At 31.6% G+C, this 25,704-nt stretch overlaps 2 protein-coding genes across 2 annotated transcripts in view; one reads left to right on the forward strand and one right to left on the reverse strand.

Moving 5' to 3' along the window:
* Positions 1–14,544, reverse strand: part of LOC137918381 (organic cation transporter protein-like) — a 33,788-nt gene extending 19,244 nt beyond the window's left edge. The window contains exon 1 of the mRNA XM_068761165.1: positions 14,303–14,544. Coding sequence (XP_068617266.1) covers positions 14,303–14,433 — 131 coding nt within the window. The 5' untranslated portion in view covers positions 14,434–14,544. The remainder of the gene's footprint in view (positions 1–14,302) is intronic.
* Positions 14,545–15,897: 1,353 nt separating this feature from the next.
* LOC137933811 (organic cation transporter protein-like) overlaps positions 15,898–25,704 on the forward strand; it is a 42,543-nt gene continuing 32,736 nt past the window's right edge. Inside the window, exon 1 of the mRNA XM_068777870.1 lies at positions 15,898–15,962. The gene's annotated coding sequence lies outside the window, so the exon portion shown is untranslated. The remainder of the gene's footprint in view (positions 15,963–25,704) is intronic.

A 25,704-nucleotide genomic window follows, 5' to 3' on the forward strand; every position in this document is an offset into this window, starting at 1 on the left:
TGGCGCTATTAGAAACAAGTGTTGCCATATCTTAGAAAAAAAGAAAATTTCAAAAAAACTTAAAGACTCGAACCCAAAAACAACGCAACCTCGAAAATCTAACGACGCACAGTGAAAATTAGTACTAATTAAGTAGCGACGCAACTTTGAAAAAAACGCAAAACGGTACGACGCATGTTAAAGTTTATTAAAAGATGTGTTGTGGAGTTTCTTCCTGCTTCTTCACTACAACTATAACACATTGCGAAGCGGAGTAGATTCAAAAATAAAATAGATTAAATAAATAATTTGACGATATATAAGAGTTCTGTTAAAAGTTCCAATGTTGAATAAACGTTTCATCTTTTATATATAAAAGTATTTCAAAAACTCTTTTTCTCACAATATTATCATTTTCCATACATTAATTGACTGCAACTAGGAACTATATACATATTGAAATCATTTATACGTATAAGAAATCACCCTGTATGATTTGACTGTTCAATACAAATATTAAATAAATATATTTAAAAAACTTTTAAGTTAAACGGTTTTTTGATACCCATAATGTGGTGGTTGTGGAAAAATATGTACCTAATCCGCCATATTAGAACGGCGTCCCTCTTGAATTTTAAATTTTTACATAATCATCGTGTTTTACTAGTGTAGCCCTTTCATTTGATACCTGACAATCTGATCAATCTTACAACGGGAAGGTGCTTAAATTTCAATTTCTAATTTTGATCCAAATAAATTCCGTACGGGTCGAACTATATAAAACCGTTTAAAAATATCTTATTCTAGAGGTCATGTTTTATTGAGATAAACAACAACTTTTGTTTATTTACTTGATAAACAATGGTTTTTGTAAATACAATAAACTATTTATCCCTCACCTTTGACAAGATGCGGTCATCGACCTCTCGCTATTAAAGTCTTTATTGTATATACAAAAGTTCACGCTCCAATAGAATGATTATAGCACAGATAAATATATATTATTATGATTTTAATTTGCACAAAGCAGCACATAGTCAACATAACTTCATACACGTCACATATTATAGTTTTTTTTTTTGAATAGGGCAAAGGAATATCTGATAGGTCCTCTTATGTCATAACTATAGTAAAACCTTTTTTGATTTTCTGAATAAAATCTTTTATATAGAATTACTAGCTGATCCCGCAAACGTTGTTTTGCAAAAAAAAATTGATATTTTAATTTACAAATAAAAAATAGTAAATAAGGGTTGATCGTAGAGGGGTGAAAAATTATGGTTGTATGTATTCTTATATGCTGTATCATAAAAAAATAAAAACAAAAAATTTCGTTAAAAAAATTAAAAAATTTTTTAAGTGTGAACAACCTTTATCACTTAGGGGTATAGAAAATAGATAGTAGCCAATTCTCAGACCTACTAAATACGCATATTAAATTTGGTAAAAATCAGTCAAGCCGTTTCAGAGGAGTTCAAGTTCGAACACCGTGACACGAGAATTTTATATATTAGATTGGTAATACATGTGAAAGCTTTAAAGGTATGAATATATATCTCTGCTTTCAAGTTATGTACGGTACACCCTATCCGAGAATAGGTGGTTTCAGAAATAATATATAACGTAATGATAATATTTTAATAAAGGTGATTCGGATTCCTACATATTAAATTTAATTATTGTTTACTATCTGTCTCTGCAGGCTTTGTATAGACAGAAGTTTTTGGCCAGTCAAATTACAGTAAAAAAAATAATTTTAAAATATTTTGGAGTGGTAATAATGTTACATATAAAACTTTATTTATTTATTGAAAATTGATATAGGTAAATATATAAAATATCTTATAGAAGAAATAATTAATGTAAACCATCTCAGGATAATCGCATTATTTATTGAATAAAAATGAAATAAATAAATAAATTTTGCGTTCGAAAAATACTGATCGACGCCACTGTTATAAAAGATAATATAAAACCGCAACATAGCAATAGTAATACATGCGAAGTAAGAAATATAGTAGTTTTTTTGAAATTTAAAATACTGCGCAATTGCCAAAAAAATATTTTCGTAGGATACCTTTACAAATGTTTATGGAGCTTCATTTACGTGGCCAAGGGAAATCGAACTAAAGGATTCATACACACACACACGCACACATATATATATATATATATATATATATATATATATATATATATAGAGAGAGAGAGAGAGAGAGAGAGAGAGAGAGAGAGAGAATGAGAGAGTAAAATGGTCATCGGGCAACTATGGGATAGAAAAATGTAAGAGTTGGCATTGACAGATGTCACGGGGCCTGTCATAATTGCGATCATAATTGTTTAATTTTTTTTAAATCAAATGTTTTCTCTGCATTATCTCGTATATGTATAGGTGTAAATATATATACATATATATATGATACAAAGTTATTAAGTAAGCCACATAAACCCGTTTTAAGAACAAGTGAAAGGGATCTTTAAGTTTTGTCGTTAAATTGACCTGTATCAAGTTGTATATATATATACATTTTTATAACCGATGTATTTTATATTTTTGCATGGAACCTCTGATTATCATGGTCGACAATTTTATTTTTATTATTTTAATAAAATATTCTATATTGTACACACTAGAAAATATAGTTTTATAATAATAAAGAAAAAAAAGTATAATGGGCGGTGTTATCACTCGAGGCAATATCTTACAGACAACGATAGTATGGAAACAGTAGAAGGATTAATAATAGGTAGTTAACGCGTGCAAAATATACATATATACAAACATATATACATAAATATATGATCTACATTTATAATATACATTATAAATAGAGTAATAAATAAAAACACGAAACAGACTTCGATCGCTCTTGCTTCAGAAATATTAAAAAAAAACAGAGAAAGAAAATATATGATATAAAGATGGATAACCATTGATCTAGTAAATATACGTAGCACGTCTTATATTCAAAGTATGTTACATAAGGGATTAAAGATTTAAAAATCTTGAGGCATGACACAAAAAAGGTTATGTACCACTGCACCAAAGAGACATCGTATGCATTACGTAAATAAAAACAGTCGTATAAACACGCTGCCTGTCTCAAGGCTCACAGTAGTTGGATAAATAACTGTTAGTTAACGTGATTAAACATATATGTACACAAACATACATACATATGTATATCTAATATATAAAATTCTCGTGTCACGGTGTTCGAACTTGAACTCCTCCGAAACGGCTTGACCAATTTTTACCAAATTTTACATACGTATTCAGTATGTCTGAGAATCGGCTACTATCTTTTTTCCATACCCCTAAGTGATAAGGGTGGTCTACCCCTAAATTTTATTTTTTATTTTTTAGACAATTTTTTGGTTTTTATTTTATTATGATACAGCATACAAAAATACATACAAACCTAAATTTTCACCCCTCTACGATCAACCCTTATCTTACATTTGTTAATTAAAAACTTTATTTTTTTTGCAAAACAACGTTTGCGGGATCAGCTAGTAGTATATATTAAGTAAGAAAAGGACCAATATTTAGCCACTTCCACACATGCAGACGTAGTCGTGCAAAGTGCACCCGCCCGCCAGCCCGCTGATAAATGCGCTAGCGGCAAACAATGCGAATTACACAACTACCACCGCTAGATCACTCAACACGTGTTTCATCCCTCCACGGGGCATCTTCAGGAGTTATGTTATACCGATTGGTGCCAAGTGCTCATTCTGTGTTTGCCGGTGCACTTTGTTGCACAACTACCACTGCATGTGCGAAAGTGGCTAAATATTGGTCCTTTTCTTACTTAGGATGGACTTCCGCAAAATAACGCCTGATTCCATTAAATATAATATATATGTTATAATAAATACGCAATAATACATTTTACAAATATAATAATAAATAACAACATCAAATTGACTTGGATCGCAATTGCCTCGGATTAAAAAATACAGAAAAAATATACATTAATAAAATCGATTTTAATTAAAAAACAAATGACATAAGAGTAATGTGGCATTCGTCGAAGTTTTTTTATATAGTTGTAATGGAATAGGCGTTTGTCTTCCATCTCACCTGATGGAAAGTGTTGATGAAGACGAAGGTGTTACACGGCTCCAGAGTTCAGCTCATCAGGAAAAATAGACCCAGACAGGTCGTTCCAAATCTTGGCGAATCTCACCAAAAACGAATTGTCACACCGTTTAGTTCGACTTTTGGGTATGTCAACAACGTATGGATGAAACTTTTGCCTGCGCCTAGTAGTCTGATAAAGGAATGGAGATGGCTCAATCAGTTCGAAAAGAGCCTTCGAGCACTCTCCAAAATGTATCCTAAAACCGATAAACTGGCAACTCGAAGACGATGCCCAAGGGTGTGTAGTCTACTATTTGAGAGCTTTTCGTTATTAATTAACCTACGGGCTCTTCGGTCAACTGAGTTTTAGTGATATAGTCTGTCTATCAGCTGTGTGGAACACGAGTGAGAATCGTTGACCAAATTTTTGAATTATATCCCTCGGACAAATCGATTTTTTGGTAATAAATATGATAGCTGAGAAAAATCGATAGGTTATGTTACATATTTACAGAATTTTCAATTTACAATGGCGTCGTGAATTAAATTTCGAACGCAAGAATGATTTTAACATAAAAGTATTATGGCTGTACTGGCCAGCAATACGGTGCGTGAACTACATATATATATATATGTGTGTGTGTGTGTAACGTTCACATATATATGTATGTATACATATACATGTATAAGAGGATGTTCATTAAATATTCATTACAAATTAATTCAGATAACCACAACAGCGGAAAAATTTATAAAATCTATTACGCCAGTGAAAGTCACGCTTAAACATATACACAGGAAATCAGAACATCGTCCTGTGAATACGACAATAAAAAACAAGACGTAATAGTTTCACTACGCTAGAATTTCTATTTGAATATGTCGTTAGTATTAATATTATTGCATTATCAAAAATGTCACATATATGTAATGTTTTATAATTTACTTACAACGAGGTTCTTGAAGAGATCTTCACGAAAACATTATATAACTCGGCCGTCATTTAAAAATAAACCGAAATGCACACCGATGTTTCGTTTGAAGTTATTATTAAACTCAACTCCTACACGCCGTTCAATATAAATGTTATTTGTTAATCTATTTATAAGTTAAGATAAAGTTATACAGTGGTTAAAGAAAGTAATATTTTTAATAATGTTACGTGATAACACACGGATCCGAAACGTGGTCACTTACGGATCTCGAAAAAAGGCTCGCTATTTAGTAAACTCAAAAGGCCGAATCGAAGGTCTTAAAGGTGTATACCTACTACTACTACTACTACTCCGCTGGCTCAGTTACCCAAAGTGGGTCTTGGCCTCCGAAGCGAGAGACTTCCACTTTCCTCTATCTTGCGCCATCGTCTGCCATTGTTTGACATTCAATTCGCGCAAGTCTGCATCAACGCGATCGATCCAGCGATACCTGAGTCTACCCACTGGTCTTTGACCCCTCGGTTTTTCCAGGCACGCTACCTTCACGCTCCGATCCGATCCCATTCGCTCCAAGTGACCAAGCCAGCGAATTCGTTGAGCTTTATATTCGCCAATGATATAAAGGGTATACCGGAATAAAATAATTCCGACTTTTTCACGAACTGTAAAAAGCATTGGCAAAATTTCGTTTTATCGGACATTGCGACTTAGAAGGTGATGAAATTGATTTGGAAGAACACATTATTAAGACATTATTATAGTGTTGATTAAAATATGTTTTATTATTACAATAACATAAAATCTAAATTTGGCAACATAGTTTCTGTATGTAAATTAAACGCAATCAATCATTGTATTTATCGCCTATCTCACGTGATTCAAATGAGAAATATAAAAAAACACACGCGCGTATAAATTATTCATGAACTTGTCAATTTATGCGCAGTGCGAATTGATTTAAAAAAAATATTTGCAATAACAAAATACGATATCAAAGCGTCAGTATATGTTATCTGTTAAGACTGTCAAATATTTATGTCTTTATTAAAAAAAAACATTTAAAATTATTTTGTCGAAATTTAATTTAGTATCGTTGTTATTTATTTATTAACTATACTAGATTAAGATTAATTAATTATAAACAAAATGTATTTTTATATGGTTTAAAGCTTTTGTATTTGAATGCAACTGGCTAATTACTTCTGCCAACACAGAGTACACAGGGACAGATAGTAAACAAAAAAAAATTTATATTATCTGTGCCCGCGACTTCGATCTCGTGTAATTTAACAAAAAAAAAGTTATTTTGGTTTTTTAAATTTATGAAAAAAGAACCATACTCGTGTAAGCGTCCGGTTATTCGGCAAAATATAAAAACAATTGCCTCCTACAATTCTACGCTATACTAATGTACAATTTAATTTTGTCGCATAACATTGACAGTTGTTTTTATTACAGGTTTGTGGTACTTCTATATTTAGATCGTTCATGTGTCAAGTTTGACATTTCAATCTTGTTTACATTTATTTAAATACATAAACTTGTGATATATAGTTGTCCACACAGACTGACGCGATTCAGTTCCTAAAAAAATATTAAATCTTTTCTATTTTGTAAACTGTAAGATATGTGATAATATTTTTTCTTTATAATGCTAAGAGCTCTAAATTAAAAACATTTTAGTTAATTTTGTAAATTAAATCTTAATTGCTGATTTTTAATATATTCCATTTCCAAAGAGATTGGTTATTTGTGAAAAAGTTTTAAAAGGTAGAATGTATTGCGTATTAACAAATCTTTTAAAGTTGGAATACGATGGATGTTGCTGTTGTAGAAACGAGGGATACCCAAAAAGGAGGTCCATAAGAAAAGATGTCTAGAGAAATAGTCTGAAAATACAGATAAATTTTATGAGCTTATTACTAATGTAAGACTGTCGTAAAAGCTACCAGAATAGAGTCCGTTAAGATACGATGACACCGGTGTGAAAAGAAGATCTTAGGAGATCCTTTCTAAGTGTCTGTTTTAGACTTTTAACCCTTAATAGCCTAAAGTTTCAATTTTGATACCAATCTTTTAAACCGAATGTTCACATTACTATTAGTTTTTTTTATAGGTTGGCTGTACGAATTTTACTGTTGTATAATATTCTTTCCAATGAAATTTAAAAAAAATCTATTTTTCCCTTCATCTAGACCTTCAAGCAAACACAGTGATATTAAAAAAAATCACTTTCGTAAATCATGTTGTTAAGGGTTAAATATCTGAAATTTTACCTATCTTACCGATACTGACAAATCTTTTGACATGTGTAGTTAGCAAGCCATTTAACAACGAAACTATTTGTTTGTATGATTATAATATAAAAACATGACTTATCCTCATATACAGAAGCAATTTATTATAATAAAGAGATCCTAATTGATTGAAATAAGACATGACATCTCAAAAACAATTTATTCAAAACGCCCTACTACCATTCGCTAACAAAAACATCAATTAAGGTCATTGAACTGTACATAGATGAAATTCTAGCGCGTAGCCGACACCGTTTTACAACTAGTAACGCACTATTGAAAAAAAAATGTAACACACTAACGAATTGGTTAACACTGGAACGGTTTAATAAGGTATATTCACACTACATTAATTCGCGCGTTAATAAATATCATTTTAAATATATTTTTTTTCTATTAATTCTAATTTGTATCGCTGGTGTTTTTTTTTACAGTATTTATCTTTCGCTTTAACTAAACGCAGACAGTTGGGAGACGGTTGCCGCTGTTTGATACGGATCTTTCTTCTCCCAGCTGCGAGGCACGACAGCGTTTTAAAATTTTTTTTTACATTTTTTTTTTACCGAATTTTCACTTACGGGTAAATACAGCTAAAATTTATTCATATTAACAATACAATTTGGAATACACAATTATATATTGGTTGCTACATTATTTTATTTAGGTCGGTCATTTTAAATACCTTATGCTCTGTATGTACCTTGACTCATAATACCCGTTTTTAGGGAACGGCAGCCTGCGCCTGAAAGCGAACATTATGGTCGAACCGAGGTACACGACACAGCTCTTCTCAGGTAGAGCGCTTCACTACGTGCAAACGACTTCGTGCAACAGCTTTTGTTTATTTTTAAGTTCACAGACCCTTCCACTTCGTGAACTCTGCTCTGATGGTGTAAAAGCTCCAGGTCTAACAGCATCAACTTCAACCGAGAATAAGTAACTTGACTATGTCATCAATACGTCTAATGGGGGATTCACCACAAAAATAATGTCCAAAACTTTGTGTTTATTGTCGTATACAAATCAGCGTATAATGTTCGTCTTCTTAAAAGAAAACTTGTTTATTAAACCCTCCATTATAAATTCCAAAATCTGGACGCATACAGACGCAATGAAACTTTTTGACAGCTGTCAATTTAGGTAAAAATTATTTTACATACATCCTATACACATAACCTTTGAGGTCCGCTACCTTAAAAGAGGTCTAAAGCTCAGCACCCTCTGAGTCCTGCCCACTCGAATAGGCTGATTCTGTAAATACCACTGACAGCAGTGTAAGTAAAATAAAAAAGCGAAATGTCAAACGCACGAACTCGACAGGTAACTATTTTATTCGTTCAGGAATTATAAAAAAAATCGTAAAGAATCAACAGACAACACTCGATGAAACTGTTCGCGCAAACAGTTTGTCTGTTAAGGCCTTAAAAAATAGTTATACCGTAATTATCGCCTTACAACTACGTTATGTTTGTTATTTTAAATAAATATTGTTATTATTACATTTGTTATTATTAGCATCATATGTATATGTCATATAGAAAATAGAACAGGCACAAATTTTAAAATTTGTTCCTAAAAACACACATGAACAAAAAGAAACATTATATTCGTATTCTACTTTTTCTTTTCAGCCGATGTACGCCACTATGACCTGTCTTCAACTATATCGTCGGTCCAACTAGTGGTGGGCCTGCCCACACCGCGTCTACCGGCTAGTGGTCGCTCAAGTACCTTCCAGCCCCAGCGAACATCGGTTACAGGCTGCCACTTCAGATAAACAATTCTTCGAACAACCTCGGTGGTCTTGGTTCCATTGCAGAACTCCTCATTTGTGATTCAATTTCGCAGCGAAACTCAAAGCATAGTCCTCTTCATTGCTCTCAGGGTAACCTTGAGTCTTTTTATGAGGCCAGACGTAAGTGACCACGTCCCGGATCATGTATTAACACCGGCAACACACATTGGTCAAAGACCTTCAAACATTGTGGGGAAAAAAATAGGAGAATTTACCTAGACTGTGTTTTTATATAAAATTATTAAAAATCACATTAACTTATCTCTTTAATATTTTATATTTCAATCAAATTCAATAAAAATTAAAAAAAGATACTATTTTATAAAAAAATTGTAGAACGAATTATACTAATTATCTTTGTCTGATTACAATTTCATTAAAAAAAAAATTATAACAAATTTGACAGCCAGATTGACATATTAATAATTAATTAGCGTGAACAGCTTTTTAATATTTAACCTAAACTTATAAAATGTTTTGTAATTTAATGTTTTCTAAACAAAAAGAATCAAATTCTTTTTTATTGAATCTTAATTGTTTGTGTCTGTTTATGAAAATAAATAAATGTTAAGACTTCATGGTAAAAATATATGGTAAATATATTAATTATTATTGAAAGAATTTTTTTTAAAGTAACAGATGTTGTTTTGACAGACTAAAATAAAATTAAAAAGATATTTGACACGGAAGTAAAAGTAAGCGGCAGATAATAACGCGGAAGAAAAAAATTAAAATTTATTGAAAGTATTTTCAATTTTAGAACATTGGCCGCAAGATGGCGCTTAGCTAAAATCGGGCAAGAGGACATCCATGCATTTAAACCGGTGAGTCATTGCGCTCTTTTAGAAAACATAGCTAGCACATGGCAAGTGCGTGTTCTTTTTATTTCGGTAGTATGAAAAAAAAATATCGGTCACAGATAAAGGCCGCGTAAACCGGCGCGCCGGTTCGCCGTTCCCAATCTGTTTGCCGCCAAAATCTCGCTTCCTTGTACGAACATTCCCGCCATATTTTACCTGTTTACATTTATTAATCAGCATTTACAGCCGTTTGTTTATGTTAATTAAAATTAGTTTTGTATTATAACTTTTTATCAACAACAACTAATATTTTAAATGCGTGAATGGTGATAAAAATTTGTTTACGAGTTTGTTTTTTTGACATACATTTTCTAGTTTAGGGATGTAACGGTCCAACTTGAATAAACTACAAAATATATTACAAATACGGTTTTATATTTACTGTTTTATAGATTAAAAATATCTGCTATTTCTGCTTTTTTGTCGACCTGTCATTTTTTTAAATCTGTTACAATTTAATTTTTAAATAAATTTAAATTATATTTTTTTGAGTAGCTCATAGCTAATTATTTTTTTTTAAATATTAACAGTTATATAACAGCTATATTGCTATATAGCTGTTAGAGTAATGTTGTTATAAAAAATAAATATGTCATTCTTACATTCTATTTGCAATAAATATGACTGTATTTGAACAGCAGGTATATTAAACATTTTTTTTCTGAACAGGCGATAAACAAATCAAAATTGTTAAAGTGGTTTATTTTGTTAAATAGACGAATAACTATATGAATTTCGGAATATTATATTAAAGATCATTAATATACTGTACCAAGTTTATTTATAACACAATTATGACAATTTATTTATAGCATAGAATAAATTAAAAATATAAATTTTAAATAGCGTTCCATTTTTAAATTTAATCTGTTTTTCAATACATCGTGTTTCACGTTTTGTTATACATACGTTTAATATGTAGTAAAATCAATGACAAATTGGGGACAGTCATTACTAATGTGTTTTTATGTGCAAAAGAACGACAGATTAAATATGTTTTGCACGTTCGTATTTATCTGGTTTGTAATAAATTAATATTACATGTAATAACTGAAATGTACTCTCTGCAAGCGTCCTGGAGGATTTAATCTAGACAACACTTATTTCACCGTCTGCGTAGTCACGGTCACGTTTATTTCTGTTTATACATATAGAACATGTGCTGTGTGCAAAAAAATTATACTTTGACATCTATTTGTAAAAAAAAAATGTAACCCTATTTTTATTTAGTATCTCGTATATAAATCGAGAAATACTACTAAGGTTTTTACGATTAAGAAAATTAGATAATTTAATATTATTTCGTGTGAAATTTCTCGTGTTAATTAGATTTGAATTTACTGCGTAAGTTCGTTCGTACGCTGAAAATCTAAAACGTGGTTTAATATCTGTATGGATTAGTATTAAACGAAAACAGAATTTATTTACTTATTTCACATTAATTCAATAAATAATGTGACTAATCAGAAATGATTTTTTTTTCTATTACCTGTCGACAGGCCAGTATCTTCAAAACAACTGATACAGATTAAAAATGTTCTCCTTTATACTTATAAAACTGTAATACAAATAAACGTAGAAAACATTATATATTATAGTATAATTATTATTGTCTTTAAAAAACAAAATTTAATCATTAATCTAGTCATTAAAAAAAACAAATCCGGCACGCTGATCTATACAAAAAAAACTACCTTTATGTTAGACATCCTATATAAAATAATTAAAAAAAACATATTGAATTGTACGAATATATTGATACAGGGTGATAGGTTATAGATATAAAATCGTTAAAAGGGTGAATGTACAACTATTTTTTTGTCAATAATTATTCGGTACACTAACCCAAAAATCAAATGTTTTAAAAATAATTAACAACGTAAAGATAATATAGTACGAAAAAACATTTAAAAAATATTACAATTTTATTTTAAACTTATTAATTGTTTACTATTTGCACCAGTGAACTTATATTAGCAGAAGTTATTGGCCTGTTGTATTAAAAAATAATAAATAAATTAAAGTGTACATAATAACATACAAAGCATGAGATATACATTCACTCCCTTAAAGCCTCTGCAATAATAACTTTGTATATAGTTAATCTAACCACATGGCCTTATGTGAAAACCTTAATATACCACTGTTCAACTTACCGGACCTCCTCAAGAAAAAATCTAGGGCAGAATCTTTTGATGAGTTGACCCGGCACATAGTCCAAAACCACAAGGCATTTAACGGTCAGTAGCGCTAGGGCAGCGACTCGAAATAAAATAATGTACCAATTAATATATACTTGAGTACTTCTAAAGTTTCATATCACAGATTTTCTCAGAGTAAGTACGGTACTCCATTTTAATTACATTAATCTTTAAATAATCTGTTTAAAGAAGTCAACATTAGCCTCACAATATATTTATAATAATATTTTGTAAGTAAAAAATTATGGGACTTCAATAATATATTTACAAGACATCGTAAAAAACTGTCTGCATCAAAGTTTCGCTTGGGCAGCGACTTGAAATAAAATAATGTAGCAACTAATATGTAATTGAGTATTCCAAATTGTATTGTTAATGTGTATAAATTTTAGCTGTATTTACACATAAGAGAAAATTGTGTAAGAAAAATTATAAATAATTAAAAAACACTAGCGATACAAATAAGAATTATTAGAAAAATAGTTAATTAAATAAAACGCAATATTTAAAAGTAATCTATCGAACAACGCATTTTTAATTTACAAATATATGAACAAACAGACGTTGTTCTAACTTAACTATAAATAATCAATTCGAAACTTAATATATAAATAATTAATAAGTTGTTTTAAAAACATAGTGTTCAACATATTGTTACATATATTTTTGTTGCGTAAATAAATAATATTGATCTTTTTCTAACACGGGAGCAGATGTCATACATCAAAAATATGGTTTTTAATATTCCTGTCACATACAGTCAACTACAGACATGTGCCGTATTAAAAATTGTGTTTTTATCTTAAAAAAAACTTCTATAAAGTGATAGGAAATTTACAAATATAAATGAATATCAAAAAACGCTTCTCAAGTTATCTCGTGAACAAAGGAAATTAATAATTAGTTTTTACTTGTAGATAAGAATTCTTTTTTAATCTATACCAAATGATTTTACCGCGAAAAAAATACCATAGACAATTTACGACCTTGGCTTATTTACAACTCGAATGACAAGTCCTTGGTTGACATATTTAAATTTATTCAATGCTCAAACACGGGTACCGGGATACCGAATATTAAAAAGTAAACAGTATCTAAGGATATATAGCATATAGCTACAACAAAACAGCGTGTTCCGAAAAGCTCATACAACGACTTGTGTGTATGTAAATATATTAATTAAGATATTTTATTTAAATAATTATAAATAGCATATAGCTATAACTAAAAATAAAGCGTTTTCAAAAACTTACACTGACAGTCTGGGTACCTACATGCATGTGTATATTTATTAGTTAAGGTATTTATTTCAATAATTATAAATAACATATAGCTATAACTAAAAATAAGGAGTTTTCAAAATCCCTTTTACTGACAGTGTGTATATATGTATGACTGTATATATATCACTTAAGGTATTTATTGGAATAATTATAAATAGCATTTAGCTGAAAATAACGAGTTTTCAAAAGCTCTTTTACTGACAGTGTGCATATATGTATGCATGTATATATATATATATATATATATATATATATATATTTAGGTATTTTATTTAAATAATCATAAATAGCATATAGCTATAACTAAAAATAACGAGTTTTCAAAGCTCTGTAGGAGCTTAGCTAACAGTATATATATGTATGCATTACATATATTAGTTAAGATATTTTATTAAAATAATTATTAATCTAAACTTTCGGCAATTATTTGTGTCAAAAGTTTTTAACAAGGGTTAATTAGTACAAATGCCTTGGCATTAAGAACGCCATTTGTGACACTATACACAAAAAATATATAGTATGATTGTTTATTTTTAAAAGGTTTGAAGGGGTGAATGTATAAAACGTTTTATAAATTAATGTATGGTACAACCTATCCTAAAAGAGTGCTTTCAGAAATAATAAACAACGTAGTAATTATAAACTATGAAAAAACTTTTTCAAAGTTCGGATATGTAGTAGTATATAAAAATAATTTATTGTTTACTATCTGTCCCTGTAGACTTTGTGGTGTCAGAAGTTATTGGCCAGTCGCATTAAAGTAAAAAAAAAATTACGGGACATTTTTCAGGTTGATCACTTTATACAGGTTGATTGTAAACAGGTGTAAAATTTTATGTGAAAAAATACAATAAATATGAAATACCTGTATGGTGTATGCGCAGCAAGGAAGACGTAGTTAGTGCCGTAGAGTCCTGTGAGCAGAACAGGTAACGCCAGGAGTCCTGCGAGACGCACCTGCCAGCGGCCAAACCCTCCCACGCACTCCCCTTCCATAGTCCTCCCACTCGAAACCGCACTAACCGAGATATAAACAATAACCAAACTATTGGTCGCACGAGAATTTATTTTCGTAAGTTATTCAGGACGTGACTAGATGTCCATCCAACTCGGTGGTCGGAGCGGGAATGCCTGCAACTGTACCGAACCACTATATGAAAGGAGATAGGTAACCAATTACTTGATAGTCTAACCGTTCTCTGATAATGTGTTTCGCGGTACAATCGTCTCTATTGCAATGTGTTACAGGTGAAAATCGAGTGTAATAGTGCGAGGAAGCAAAGCCACGTGTTCCCGGCGTCCGTACAATCGCGTACAATGGACGTTTAAAAATAATAATGTTTATTATTAGTTGATCTAAGCTGGTAGCCCAGCTGGCCGACGTGGAGGGCATTGACATTTGGTCAATTAGCTCTAACGTTGCATACGCACTGTCTTGCACCGAATGCGTGCACCGTGAGATCACGATCCCAACATTAAACGACCGGCCATGCAATTCTTAGAATAAAACTTTTGCCGGTTAGAAATAGTTACAGCGCCTGCTGAAAAAAAATAGCAAAGTTTCAACATTAAACAAAACGTTTTTCTGAAAGATACAAATTGGGAAAACAGTTATTGTATTTATTTACAAGTCAAATCCTCGTTCGAATTTCAAACACGCGAGAATGATTTAATACCAAAGTCTTTAGTGGCCAGTATTACAGAGCATGAATTCTAAATTCAAAATATCTTTATTCGAGTACGTGTGTATATGTACTTATGAATCGTCGATTATTTTAATATTATATATAGTAAGCTACCATTGCCTCGGAATGCAACTGAACAGTTGCTCTTTTAAATGAAATTTAACAACATTTCATGTGTACATTATAATATCAATTATGTAAATGAGTCAACAAATCAACACACTAAAAACTCTTGAATGTAAAATAAATAAGATTTATTTAATAACATGCTTTTAATTTTAAATTTAAAACTAAGAAACGAAAGGTGTAAGATATCTCGTTGAAATTTTGATATATATTCATACACATATACCCGTAAAGAATGCTAAAATACTTAAAAAAAAAAACAAATGAAATGGTCATTTCGAAACACGTTTTATTCTTATACTTTTTATATTGAACTGCGAATGTACGAACAGATAATACGAGGTCTGTTTGTCGCAGACAGTTGTCTATATTTCGATTTAAAAACTTCATTAAAATTTCTTTTTGTGTTAATTAGCTTTAGTAATTTACCTACCAGAATATTTAGTTAATAACCCTGTTATAGTTTTACTGGTATTTTAGAAAATTTAGTAAAGATTGAAGTGATTATAAAACTTAAAAGTGACGGTCATTATGGCGATATTTGCCTTGTGTGCCTTTATCGGCTGACGTGATATAAAAAAGTAGACAATATTTAACCAAAAACAAAGCTGGAAGGAGAACAAGATCGTACCAACAGGTAGAGATCAATAGAGAAAGAGATTGTAACGGCTAATCTCTGTTTGGTGTAGTTTGAGAGTGCCATACCAGAATTTGGTAAGTGAAAAAAAATCTTCTTCGAAATTTACGTTCCTGATAAGCGATTGCATGAAGTTGAGTTCGAGTAAGTTTTCTTTAAGTTTAAAAAATCTTCTTCGAAATTTACGTTCCTGATAAGCGACTACATGAAGTTGAGTTCAAGTAAGTTTTCTTTAAGTTTAAAAAATCTTATTCGAAATTTACGTTCCTGATAAGCGACTGCATGACGTTGAGTTCAAGTAAGCTTTCTTTAAGTTTAAAAAATCTTCTTCGAAATTTACGTTCCTGATAAGCGACTGCATGAAGTTGAGTTCAAGTAAGTTTTCTTTAAGTTTAAAAAATCTTCTTCGAAATTTACGTTCCTGATAAGCGACTGCATGAAGTTGAGTTCAAGTAAGTTTTCTTTAAATTTAAAAAAACTTCTTCGAAATTTACGTTCCAGATAAGCGACTGCATGAAGTTGAGTTCATGTAAGTTTTCTTTAAGTTTAAAAAATCTTCGAAATTTACGTTCCTGATAAGCGACTGCATGAAGTTGAGTTCAAGTAAGTTTTCTTTAAGTTTCTACAATAATTTTCATGTTATATGAAAAACGTCTAACAAAGTTCGTAAAGTTAGATAAAATATATTTTGGAAATGATGATTTTTATTACCACAACTGGACTATGGCCTCTCCCATCCCCTAGGAATTTGCCTTGGTCCTCCAAAGGCTATCACCGTAGGTTGTTAGTGGGCGGGAATCCCACATAACCCTGCCCTGCCTCCAGAGAGCAGGATATTTTATATCCATCCAGAAAATTTCATTTTTACCAAAAAAGGCTTCTATAAATTTGCAATAGGTACGGTTGGAAGCTGCCTGAATTCTTCTTTCAGAGACTTAAACGAGGTCGTCTGTTCATTTCATGTGTGGACATCCAACACTTGGCATGCCGATTCAAATTTACTTGACTGAAATTTTTTTCTTTCATAGGATATTTATTTATTTTGCACATTTCTATTTCTTTACACATTTATTATGGACAGAACATTACAATTAAACAGACGTTGTCAAGTTGGTCGAAAGACACTTGATGCAGGCCCTTGTCCAGCTTTGGGCATTCTGTAGCCGAATTATGATAATATGATGTGTATATTATATTTAAGATACAAGCTGTAAATTTATTGTAATATAAAAAAGCGAAAATTTTTCAGATAAATCGGTTTATTGATCGAATTATTGTTCAAACAATTGTTTTTTTTTTTCAGATCACATTTTTCTTTTTTGCTTCTTAATTGTTTACAATTTTGAATATTTTTTCTAGTCCTGCTTTTCTTTCTTCTTTCAGACTATGTCTTACCTGACAATATTTGTGTTTATTTTATATTGCTTTATGATTGACTGCTCTGCAATATCTAAGAACAGGCCAGCGAGGTTGATCGTCTTCCACTAGGCAGCCGATAGTATTTGCCTCTGCTTGAGTATTTATCTCTATTTCGCCATATGTTCGTAGTCTTTCGTATAAGGGACACTAGGTGATCAGGTGTACCGCAATCTGGTTCATGGTAGAGATAATTTAGGTCAAAACTGATTCAAATATTTTCTATGTTATGGATTGTTAGTAACTTAGTACTGTTAAGAAATATTTAAAATACAATACGAAGTGCAGGAGGTTTCAATAAAATTAAAAAATTAATATGTTACTAACTCTATATCACCTTTAACTTATATACTATATACACTAAATTGTATACTTTATATTATATATGTCCTATCATTGGGGTGTCTCCTTTATTAATGCCGATTCTACCGCGCGGTTCCCCTTTTATACGTTTACGAACAACTAGCGCTATCTGTCGACGCAGGCTGAAACTATAGAGTTCCGAGATATATATATATATAACTATAATAAAATGTATCAAACACATACTACACATACAATTCGTACATATTTTTATAATACACGGTGTATTATATATTATACGATATACATCTGTTAATATTTTTTACTTTTAAGTCCACGAAGTAATTTAAATTTAAAATGATAATTTATACTTTATAATTGGCGTAGTGTTTTCTGTTAAGCATGAGTCAGCGTACCCTCTCTGAGCTATACCTATTTCATTGATTACACTGTCTTCAAAGTTCTTTTTTTTATTTAAGGCCTCCGCTGTTGGGACCTCTCCTTCCACCCCTATTTTGTTAGGAACAGGGTTTTTTCTTTCTTAACAATTTTTTTACATGAATTTTTATTTTCGTCCTCGTCTTCCATAGTTCACAATATCTTTTTTCTTCCTTCTATCATTCCATTCCTTTCATCCATCCTCAAACACTTCAGTTGTATTTTCTATTGCAGTATCACAGCTTTATTTATTTTTCTCATATACATCAATTTGTTTCACAGATTTTTACATTTTTTATTTTAATTTCAATAAATCTATCTTAATGAGATTTGTCTCCAAAGTTCCCAACCTTTAGGTTATACCTATAGGGGCAGTACACCCGTCTGAGGGCTAGGATATTTTTACAGTAGATCTGCCTCCACCGTCTCTAACAGCAATACTCTTTAAAGTGAGTACACCTTGCGCAAACGCACTACCTGACTCTCCAAGCTGGTGATGGAGACGTAAGTCTCACTTCCCGTACATCACCAAGAACACCCTAACAGTTCAATCCTCGCCCGTGACCAGATCTGTATGTAGTACCCGAGTTATTGGTACAAAACCTTTCCGTTGGATATTATCTAGCATCTCTTGCTGAGCAAGCAAGTACCTGACCTAAATGAATAATAATAAAACTTTAATAGCAACTACATACTTTCTATATAATTAAAACAATTTTATTTTCGCCATTTCAGTTTAACATCAAATTTTTATGGTCGTTTTTAAAAATATATACTATATACTTCCGCTATGCAGCAATAGTCGTGCAATGAACTGCACCGTCCGCCAGTCCGCTGATAAATGCGCGTACGACAAATAATGCGAAACACAACTACCACCGTTAATTAACTCAACACGTGTTTCACCCCTTCACGGGGCATCTTCAGGAGTAATGTTATACCGACTAGTGCCAATCACCGAGTGATTAATTTATATACATAGTGTTAGTGTACAGAGTCCATTGAGATCACACTTTTATTACAGTAAAGTGTTTTCGTTAATGTGACCGCCAAGCACCGAGTGCATTGTTAGCCGCACGCGCATTTATCAGCGGGCTGGCGGGCGGTGCACTTCATTGCACGACTACTGCTGCATAGCGGAAGTGGCTAAATATTAGTCCCTTTCTTACTAATAAGAGAATTTTCGGGAATATTGTAGAAGCTGAATACAACATGTTTATTATCCAACTTTTTTGACGGTTTATGCTATTAAGGAATAACTGTGTAATATTTTTTGTGAAAAACGTGTCAAAACGATACTTGTACGTAACGATACGATTCTTGAGAAGTTGGAAGTCTCTTAGCATGAATTTTTCTTTCTCGGCACTGATTCAAAAATATCTCGATCCACTATAGAACTGAAAACAGGTAGACGATCTGATACGTATGGTGTAACATGTTTCAGAGTGACTACTTTTTACTGGCTGTTAAACAAAGGGGTAAAAGATTTAAGTTTATAAATGAGCTAAACATTTTTCCCCTTAAAGCTTTATAACCTATCACCAACTATCCGGTATTATAAGACTGTTAAAATTATATCAACCATGTAAATTTTCATTAACTTTCCAGTCATGTACAAATAAATAATGAGGGAGCAATTGATTTTTATATGAAGGTAGTCTTGAAATTGTGGAAACGAAAGAGCATTAATATAAGAGTATTCTCTTAGAGCCTGTAGACGCACTTGTATTACAGAAAACAATCAGAGAACCGCAGGCACCAGGTCCGCTGCTTAATGCATCAGGGCCACATGCAAGAACCAATGGACTTGAAATTGATTGAACATCGAAACCTTTTTCTACCCACATCTGAACATCTGATCGATCTCAATTCTCTAGTTAATTATGTTTTAAGGACTATAGCATGCCATAATCTATTTTTCAGACGTTACACTCATAGGTATAAAGGCATAGGTCTCCACGAAACATCGTAATATGAATGGTCCTGCGCTCCACGCATCGACTTTTCCTTACCTTAATTATGTTATAGGTCCGCTAAGTAAGAAAGCCTTTAAAAAAAAACGCCTCCCCACGCCGCGTTTATCGTTTGATCTCACACGAAATTCCAAGCATAACCCTTTCCATTGCTCTCTGCGTGACATTGAGTCTTCCTATACAGCCTAACGTAAGTAACTACGTAATACCACCATGCTCTAAAGGCATTGATAATTCCAGATTTCTTCATCAATCCCTAACACTAGCATTATATTTCCCTGATGATGATGATATATTATAAAACCCTGAAAAAAATATTTGTAAATAAAGTCTCTGTCCCAAACAAAATAGGGGTACGAGAGGCTCCCTATTGCGGGGGCCATAAAAAAAAAACACTAGCATTGAAGAATTTTCTCATAGAATTCGTGACTCTTTCGATAATTGCCTTCAACGCTAAAATGATTTACGTTTATTCAATTAAATGCATATAATTTTAAATGTTCTTCATATAATTTATTGTTATATGTATAAATTAGCATACATTACATTAATAATTGTATTATGAAATAGGACAAAAAAGGTTTTTCCTTGTTTTTTCCTTATGAAGATTTTTCCTTATATCGATATTAATTGATACGAATAATTATTAAACCTTACTGTGGAAAATGATTCAAAACAAAACTAACCGGTATACGTAAAAAAAAGGACCAATATTTAGCCATTTCCACTCCACTTCATAGACAGAGACTCTGTGTTTGGCACTAATCGGTGTAACATAACTCCTGAAGATGCCCCGTGGAGGGGTGAAACACGTGTTCATTGATTTGACGGTGGCAGTTGTGTAATTCGCATTGTTTGCCGCATACGCATTTATCAGCGGGCTGGCGGGCGGTGCACTTTGTTGCACGACTACCACTGCATGTGCGGAAGTGGCTAAATATTGGTCCTTTTCTTACTTAGGATGGACTTCCGTAAGGTATCGCCTGATTCCATTAAATACATAATACTGTGATCAATAAGGTGAATCTGTTTATAAAGTTTAAATTCTACTTCATTACAAGTTATCCCACGCACTTTTGCCAAAGCTTTTTTTAGTCAAAATCAGTCGAAATAATCTTTTTCCGGTACAGCCTTCAAGACCTTTGATTCGGTTTTTATCTCCTCAATCGTATCAAAACGGCGTCCCCACGTTAGCCTTTTTAGTTTCCTGAATAGCCAGAAGCTACACGGAGCCGAATCATACGAATACGGTGGTATTTGGTACCATACCAAATTTATGTCCAACAATACTACACAGCTCTACTCGGGTAGAGCGGTTTACTACGTATGAACAACGTACAACTGGAATGCGTATGTCCAACTTCTGTATTATTTTTAAGTTCACGAACCCTTCCGCTCCGTGAACTCAGTTCCGATGGAGCTGTAATATCCTCCGAGCTGACAGCATCAACAAAGTTGTAGTAGTAATTTATGAATACGGTGATTGAAAGGGGAGAGAGAATGCTTCCTCAGCTACTGCAGGAAAGGTAATAAATGCAATAGGTAAAAATAAAACAAACATTAAAATATAGAAATAAAAGGAATATAGTCGTAACAAAAATAGTGCATTAAATAATATAATATAAGATGATAATTACAAAGAAAATACGTGTTAAATATTTGAACAATAAATAATGTTGCAAAATAAAATAGTAAGGAAATCTAGAATGTAGTGGTTGAGGATGGATGTATGGCTAATGGAATGAAAGAGAAAGACTGGGAAAATTGTAGAATGAAAGAAACAATACGACAGATAAAATGATACATGAAAGAGAAGAATGATAATAATAAAAATATGAATAAATTACCAGAATTAAAAAGTCCCTGTCCCACACGAGATAGGGGAACGAGAGGTCCCCAACAGCGGGGACCATTAAAAAAAAAATACGGTGGTTGAAACAAATATCTATGTGACGTTTAGTCAGTCGATGTATTTCGTACGACAGATAACACTCTATGAAGCCAAAATTAGCCGATTGTCTTTCAAAAGGTCTATGTGCAATATCTATCGCATGGTACTGTAATATGTTTCTTTTATTCAACACCTCCTCAAAAGTAATGTTTAATATTTGACTTTATAAAAATAAATATTCAACTCAATAAAGTTAACTTACTTTAAATACAGTGATAATTAATTATCTGTTGTTACATAATAAAGGAAGCCTGGATCTTAATTAGTTTGAGGCAAAACATCGTATGCTTTAAAAAATTAAAATTCTCAAACATATATGGAGATGAAATAGATATGTATTGAAGCCCTTAAATGCTTGACCAGTTTTGATCCGGTGGATCTCTTGTTACACCCTGTATATATTTTGTCTTGTTCCACCTGCTTTGCTGGAGAGATGTTATAATGCGAATGTAAATATTTTTTTTTCATTTTTATAGCTCTTTCTCCTTTTTCTCTCTGTTATATCCTACACCAAATCTTTCATTCCTCACTCATGATCTTCTGATTTTCTTTCACATGTCGCCTTTCTTTCCTCGTCTATATACCTAATTACATTGATTATTATTTCGAAGTATATTAACATATTTATTTATTTTACAACCTGTATATTAGGAGTCGGTTGAAATGTGACCTTAATGTGTATATATATACAAAGTTTTTCAAGGCACTATCAGGTCATCGCTCTTAGTGTCATTTTCCTTTTCTCATTGATGAAAAGAGTCGCTTAACTACCCATAAAGAGAGTCATGAGTGAGATTTTGGAGGACAAAAGATAGTAACAGACTTATTCCAGCTCTATGGTATATATCGCACAGAACAGCGGCTGTTATAGCCTCAAGATTCTAGAGTGGAGTCCAGGGATCAGGAAGCACAGAGTAGCGTATTATAGTTTTCAAAAGAGGATGGATGTAGTTTAAAACTGGTCATTTTAAAGTGAAATAATATATATATATATATATACGATACGAGACTATTCAAGGCCACGAACGCATTGAGATAGTTCATTTCACTTAAATGGAGAGAGATATAAATATACTTAATAAACTTGTAAGGAACATAGTTTTGATATAATATTACGTGTTATAATGATCTAAGCGAACGCATATGAAACAAGTTTCATGTTTAGAAACGGAGGGTAGTCTTGGAAAGTTGTAGTGGGGACATTGGTTATAAAAGCAGGTTTTATTGCAGTTGTTATGCCGTTTACTTTGCCGCTGTGAGACGCGAGTGACATTCTTTTAAGATAGCTATACATTGAATTTGATTTTATACATAAAAGTGTAACATAGTTTATCTAAATTAAAATTTATTATTGTTCATTGGTGACATTCATAAGGGTAATTATAAAAGTTTACAAATAATCAATTATATAACCTATCATATGGTATTAATATATTTAAAATTTCGAATATATTATCGCATTGTACACAACACTGTGTGATTATAAATTCATGTTTAAAAGTAAGTTATTCAAAATAGAATAGATAACATCTGTTATCGATATACAGCTGTCTATAGCTCGTTTGGATAATAAATACGTATATATATATATATATATATATATATATATATATGTATGTATATATATATATGTATGTATATATATATATATACGCTAAGAAAAACTGATTCATAATTATTGACGCCAAATATAAAGTTATAACAATACATAATTACATATTTAATCAATTTTAATTACCAAATAAACATATATAAAATAATTTACAGTTTGATAATCGTTTTACATTTTTTTTTAAATTTACCTATAAAAACTTTTTAAATATTAACAAAAATTTTATAACCAAATCGTAGTTAAAAAAAAATTGATTGTATTTTTATATTATCTGTGCTTAAATTTCCTGGCAATTCGTTAACCTTTGACATTTACTTTCATATATGTTATACATTAAATACAATATAAATATAAAATACAAAGTCTTTTATGTTAATATATGTGCATTTAAATCTTTATTCTATATAAGATCTCCATCTTTAAATTTATATAATTATTTAACACCGTTTATAAGTTCTAATTACGTCACGAATTCCCGCTCATTACATACAGATTCGTAATTCAAAAGTAGTATAGTATAATAACCACAGATTATAAATATAACTATCTGTCACGATAGACGTGACTTAGCAATGAATTATATATTCGAATCTTATAATTAAAGGTTATTTAAGAACATTGCATCTATTGTTATGTATTTTAGTATGCAATTTTATTTATTCCATTTCCTTTGCGTAAATTAATGTTGATTTCCGACAAGGGAACAGACGATGTAAAATTTAATTTGTGAAAAACATTAAAATTGATGAGAATGCTTTTACGGTATGTTTATTAATATTTATCGACGCAAATTCCGATGACCGGCTGAAAGGTTCTTGCGTGGCAGCCATGAGTCACGAAAAAAAATTCTTTTCAGCCAATAGACGTCTACTATCAGGCTGCCCTATCCTGCGCTGGAGTGGGTAGATAACCCACTAGATGGACCAACTACAGTTGAGGTCGCGGAAGTCGCTGTATGCGAGGAGCGCAAGATAGGGCAGCCGGGTAGCATAAGTCTAATGCCTGAAAAAAATTTTTTTTACCTAAGAACTTGCTACAAAATTTTACATCAAAAAAAATAATATAATCTATTTAAAATTACGACACGACTAAGGAAATACGAATAAATACTAATCTATTAATCTTGTAAATAGTATGTATAAACTTGTAATAAAATATCTTTTGCTGTGCTATTTGTGTCTGGCTGATTTTGACTACTTTTAAAAAAGTTACATTTTAAATACAGAATCGAGTTATAAAACTTTTTCATGTTTTTATGTTTCATTTGTTTTTAATCCTGTCGAAATGAGCAATTGTAATAAAAAATGAAAAAAAAAATGCAACGCAAACCGTAATAAAAATTTTGAGACGTTTATGGAACTGCGGTATAATTAGGAGCAGCACAAGTGAGTAACTGTTTTAAATTTAAGAATTTTAATGTCAAAGATGCTTATCGCTCTGGTCGCACAGATACTGATAAAATGGACGCCATATTAAAAAAAAGATGATTAAAGATCGACATTTAAATTTCTTCATACAGAGTGCATAACAATATTCTCCCGGCACTAACCTCAAAGATCACGAAGATACATCGTACAAAGCCTTCCTTGTCGCTCCTATAGTAGAGTTTTCACAATCCAAGCACAAAACTACACACGTTGCAGACACAACCCTGCAAGCGCTTTTCTAATTAAAACAACAGCCTCTCTACCCAAGACACATCGAATATTACATCGCATTTGACAAAATAGAACCAACCACACCATTAAAACCTGAGGATGACAATATGGAGTAATGATGAGGAAGTGATCGCACAGAAAGTAGTTTAAAAAACTGGACCTTGTTAAAATAGAAAATGTGAGCAAAGAAAAAGATTCGGAAATATTAAACGTAAATTTAAAACAAAGTTACATACGCTAATGTCTGTGGAATAAAGATCCTAATAATAATAAAAAAACAAACAGAATTTACCACTATATAGCTACTTCCGTACATGCAGTCATAGTCGTTCAAATTGCATGCGTCCTATGTACTGGGGATGGACTTCCGCAAAATAACACCTGACTTCATTAAATATTTAAGAATTTACTACACTGTACGACTGTACGACTCACGCCTCCTAATCACGAAAAGCGTGGGAGATCTGA

The sequence above is a fragment of the Battus philenor genome, unplaced genomic scaffold (genome assembly GCF_028537555.1).
Source record: "Battus philenor isolate CCGP_79_NKW_IND1 unplaced genomic scaffold, ilBatPhil1.0.hap1 SCAF_14, whole genome shotgun sequence".
Lineage (NCBI taxonomy): Eukaryota > Metazoa > Arthropoda > Insecta > Lepidoptera > Papilionidae > Battus > Battus philenor.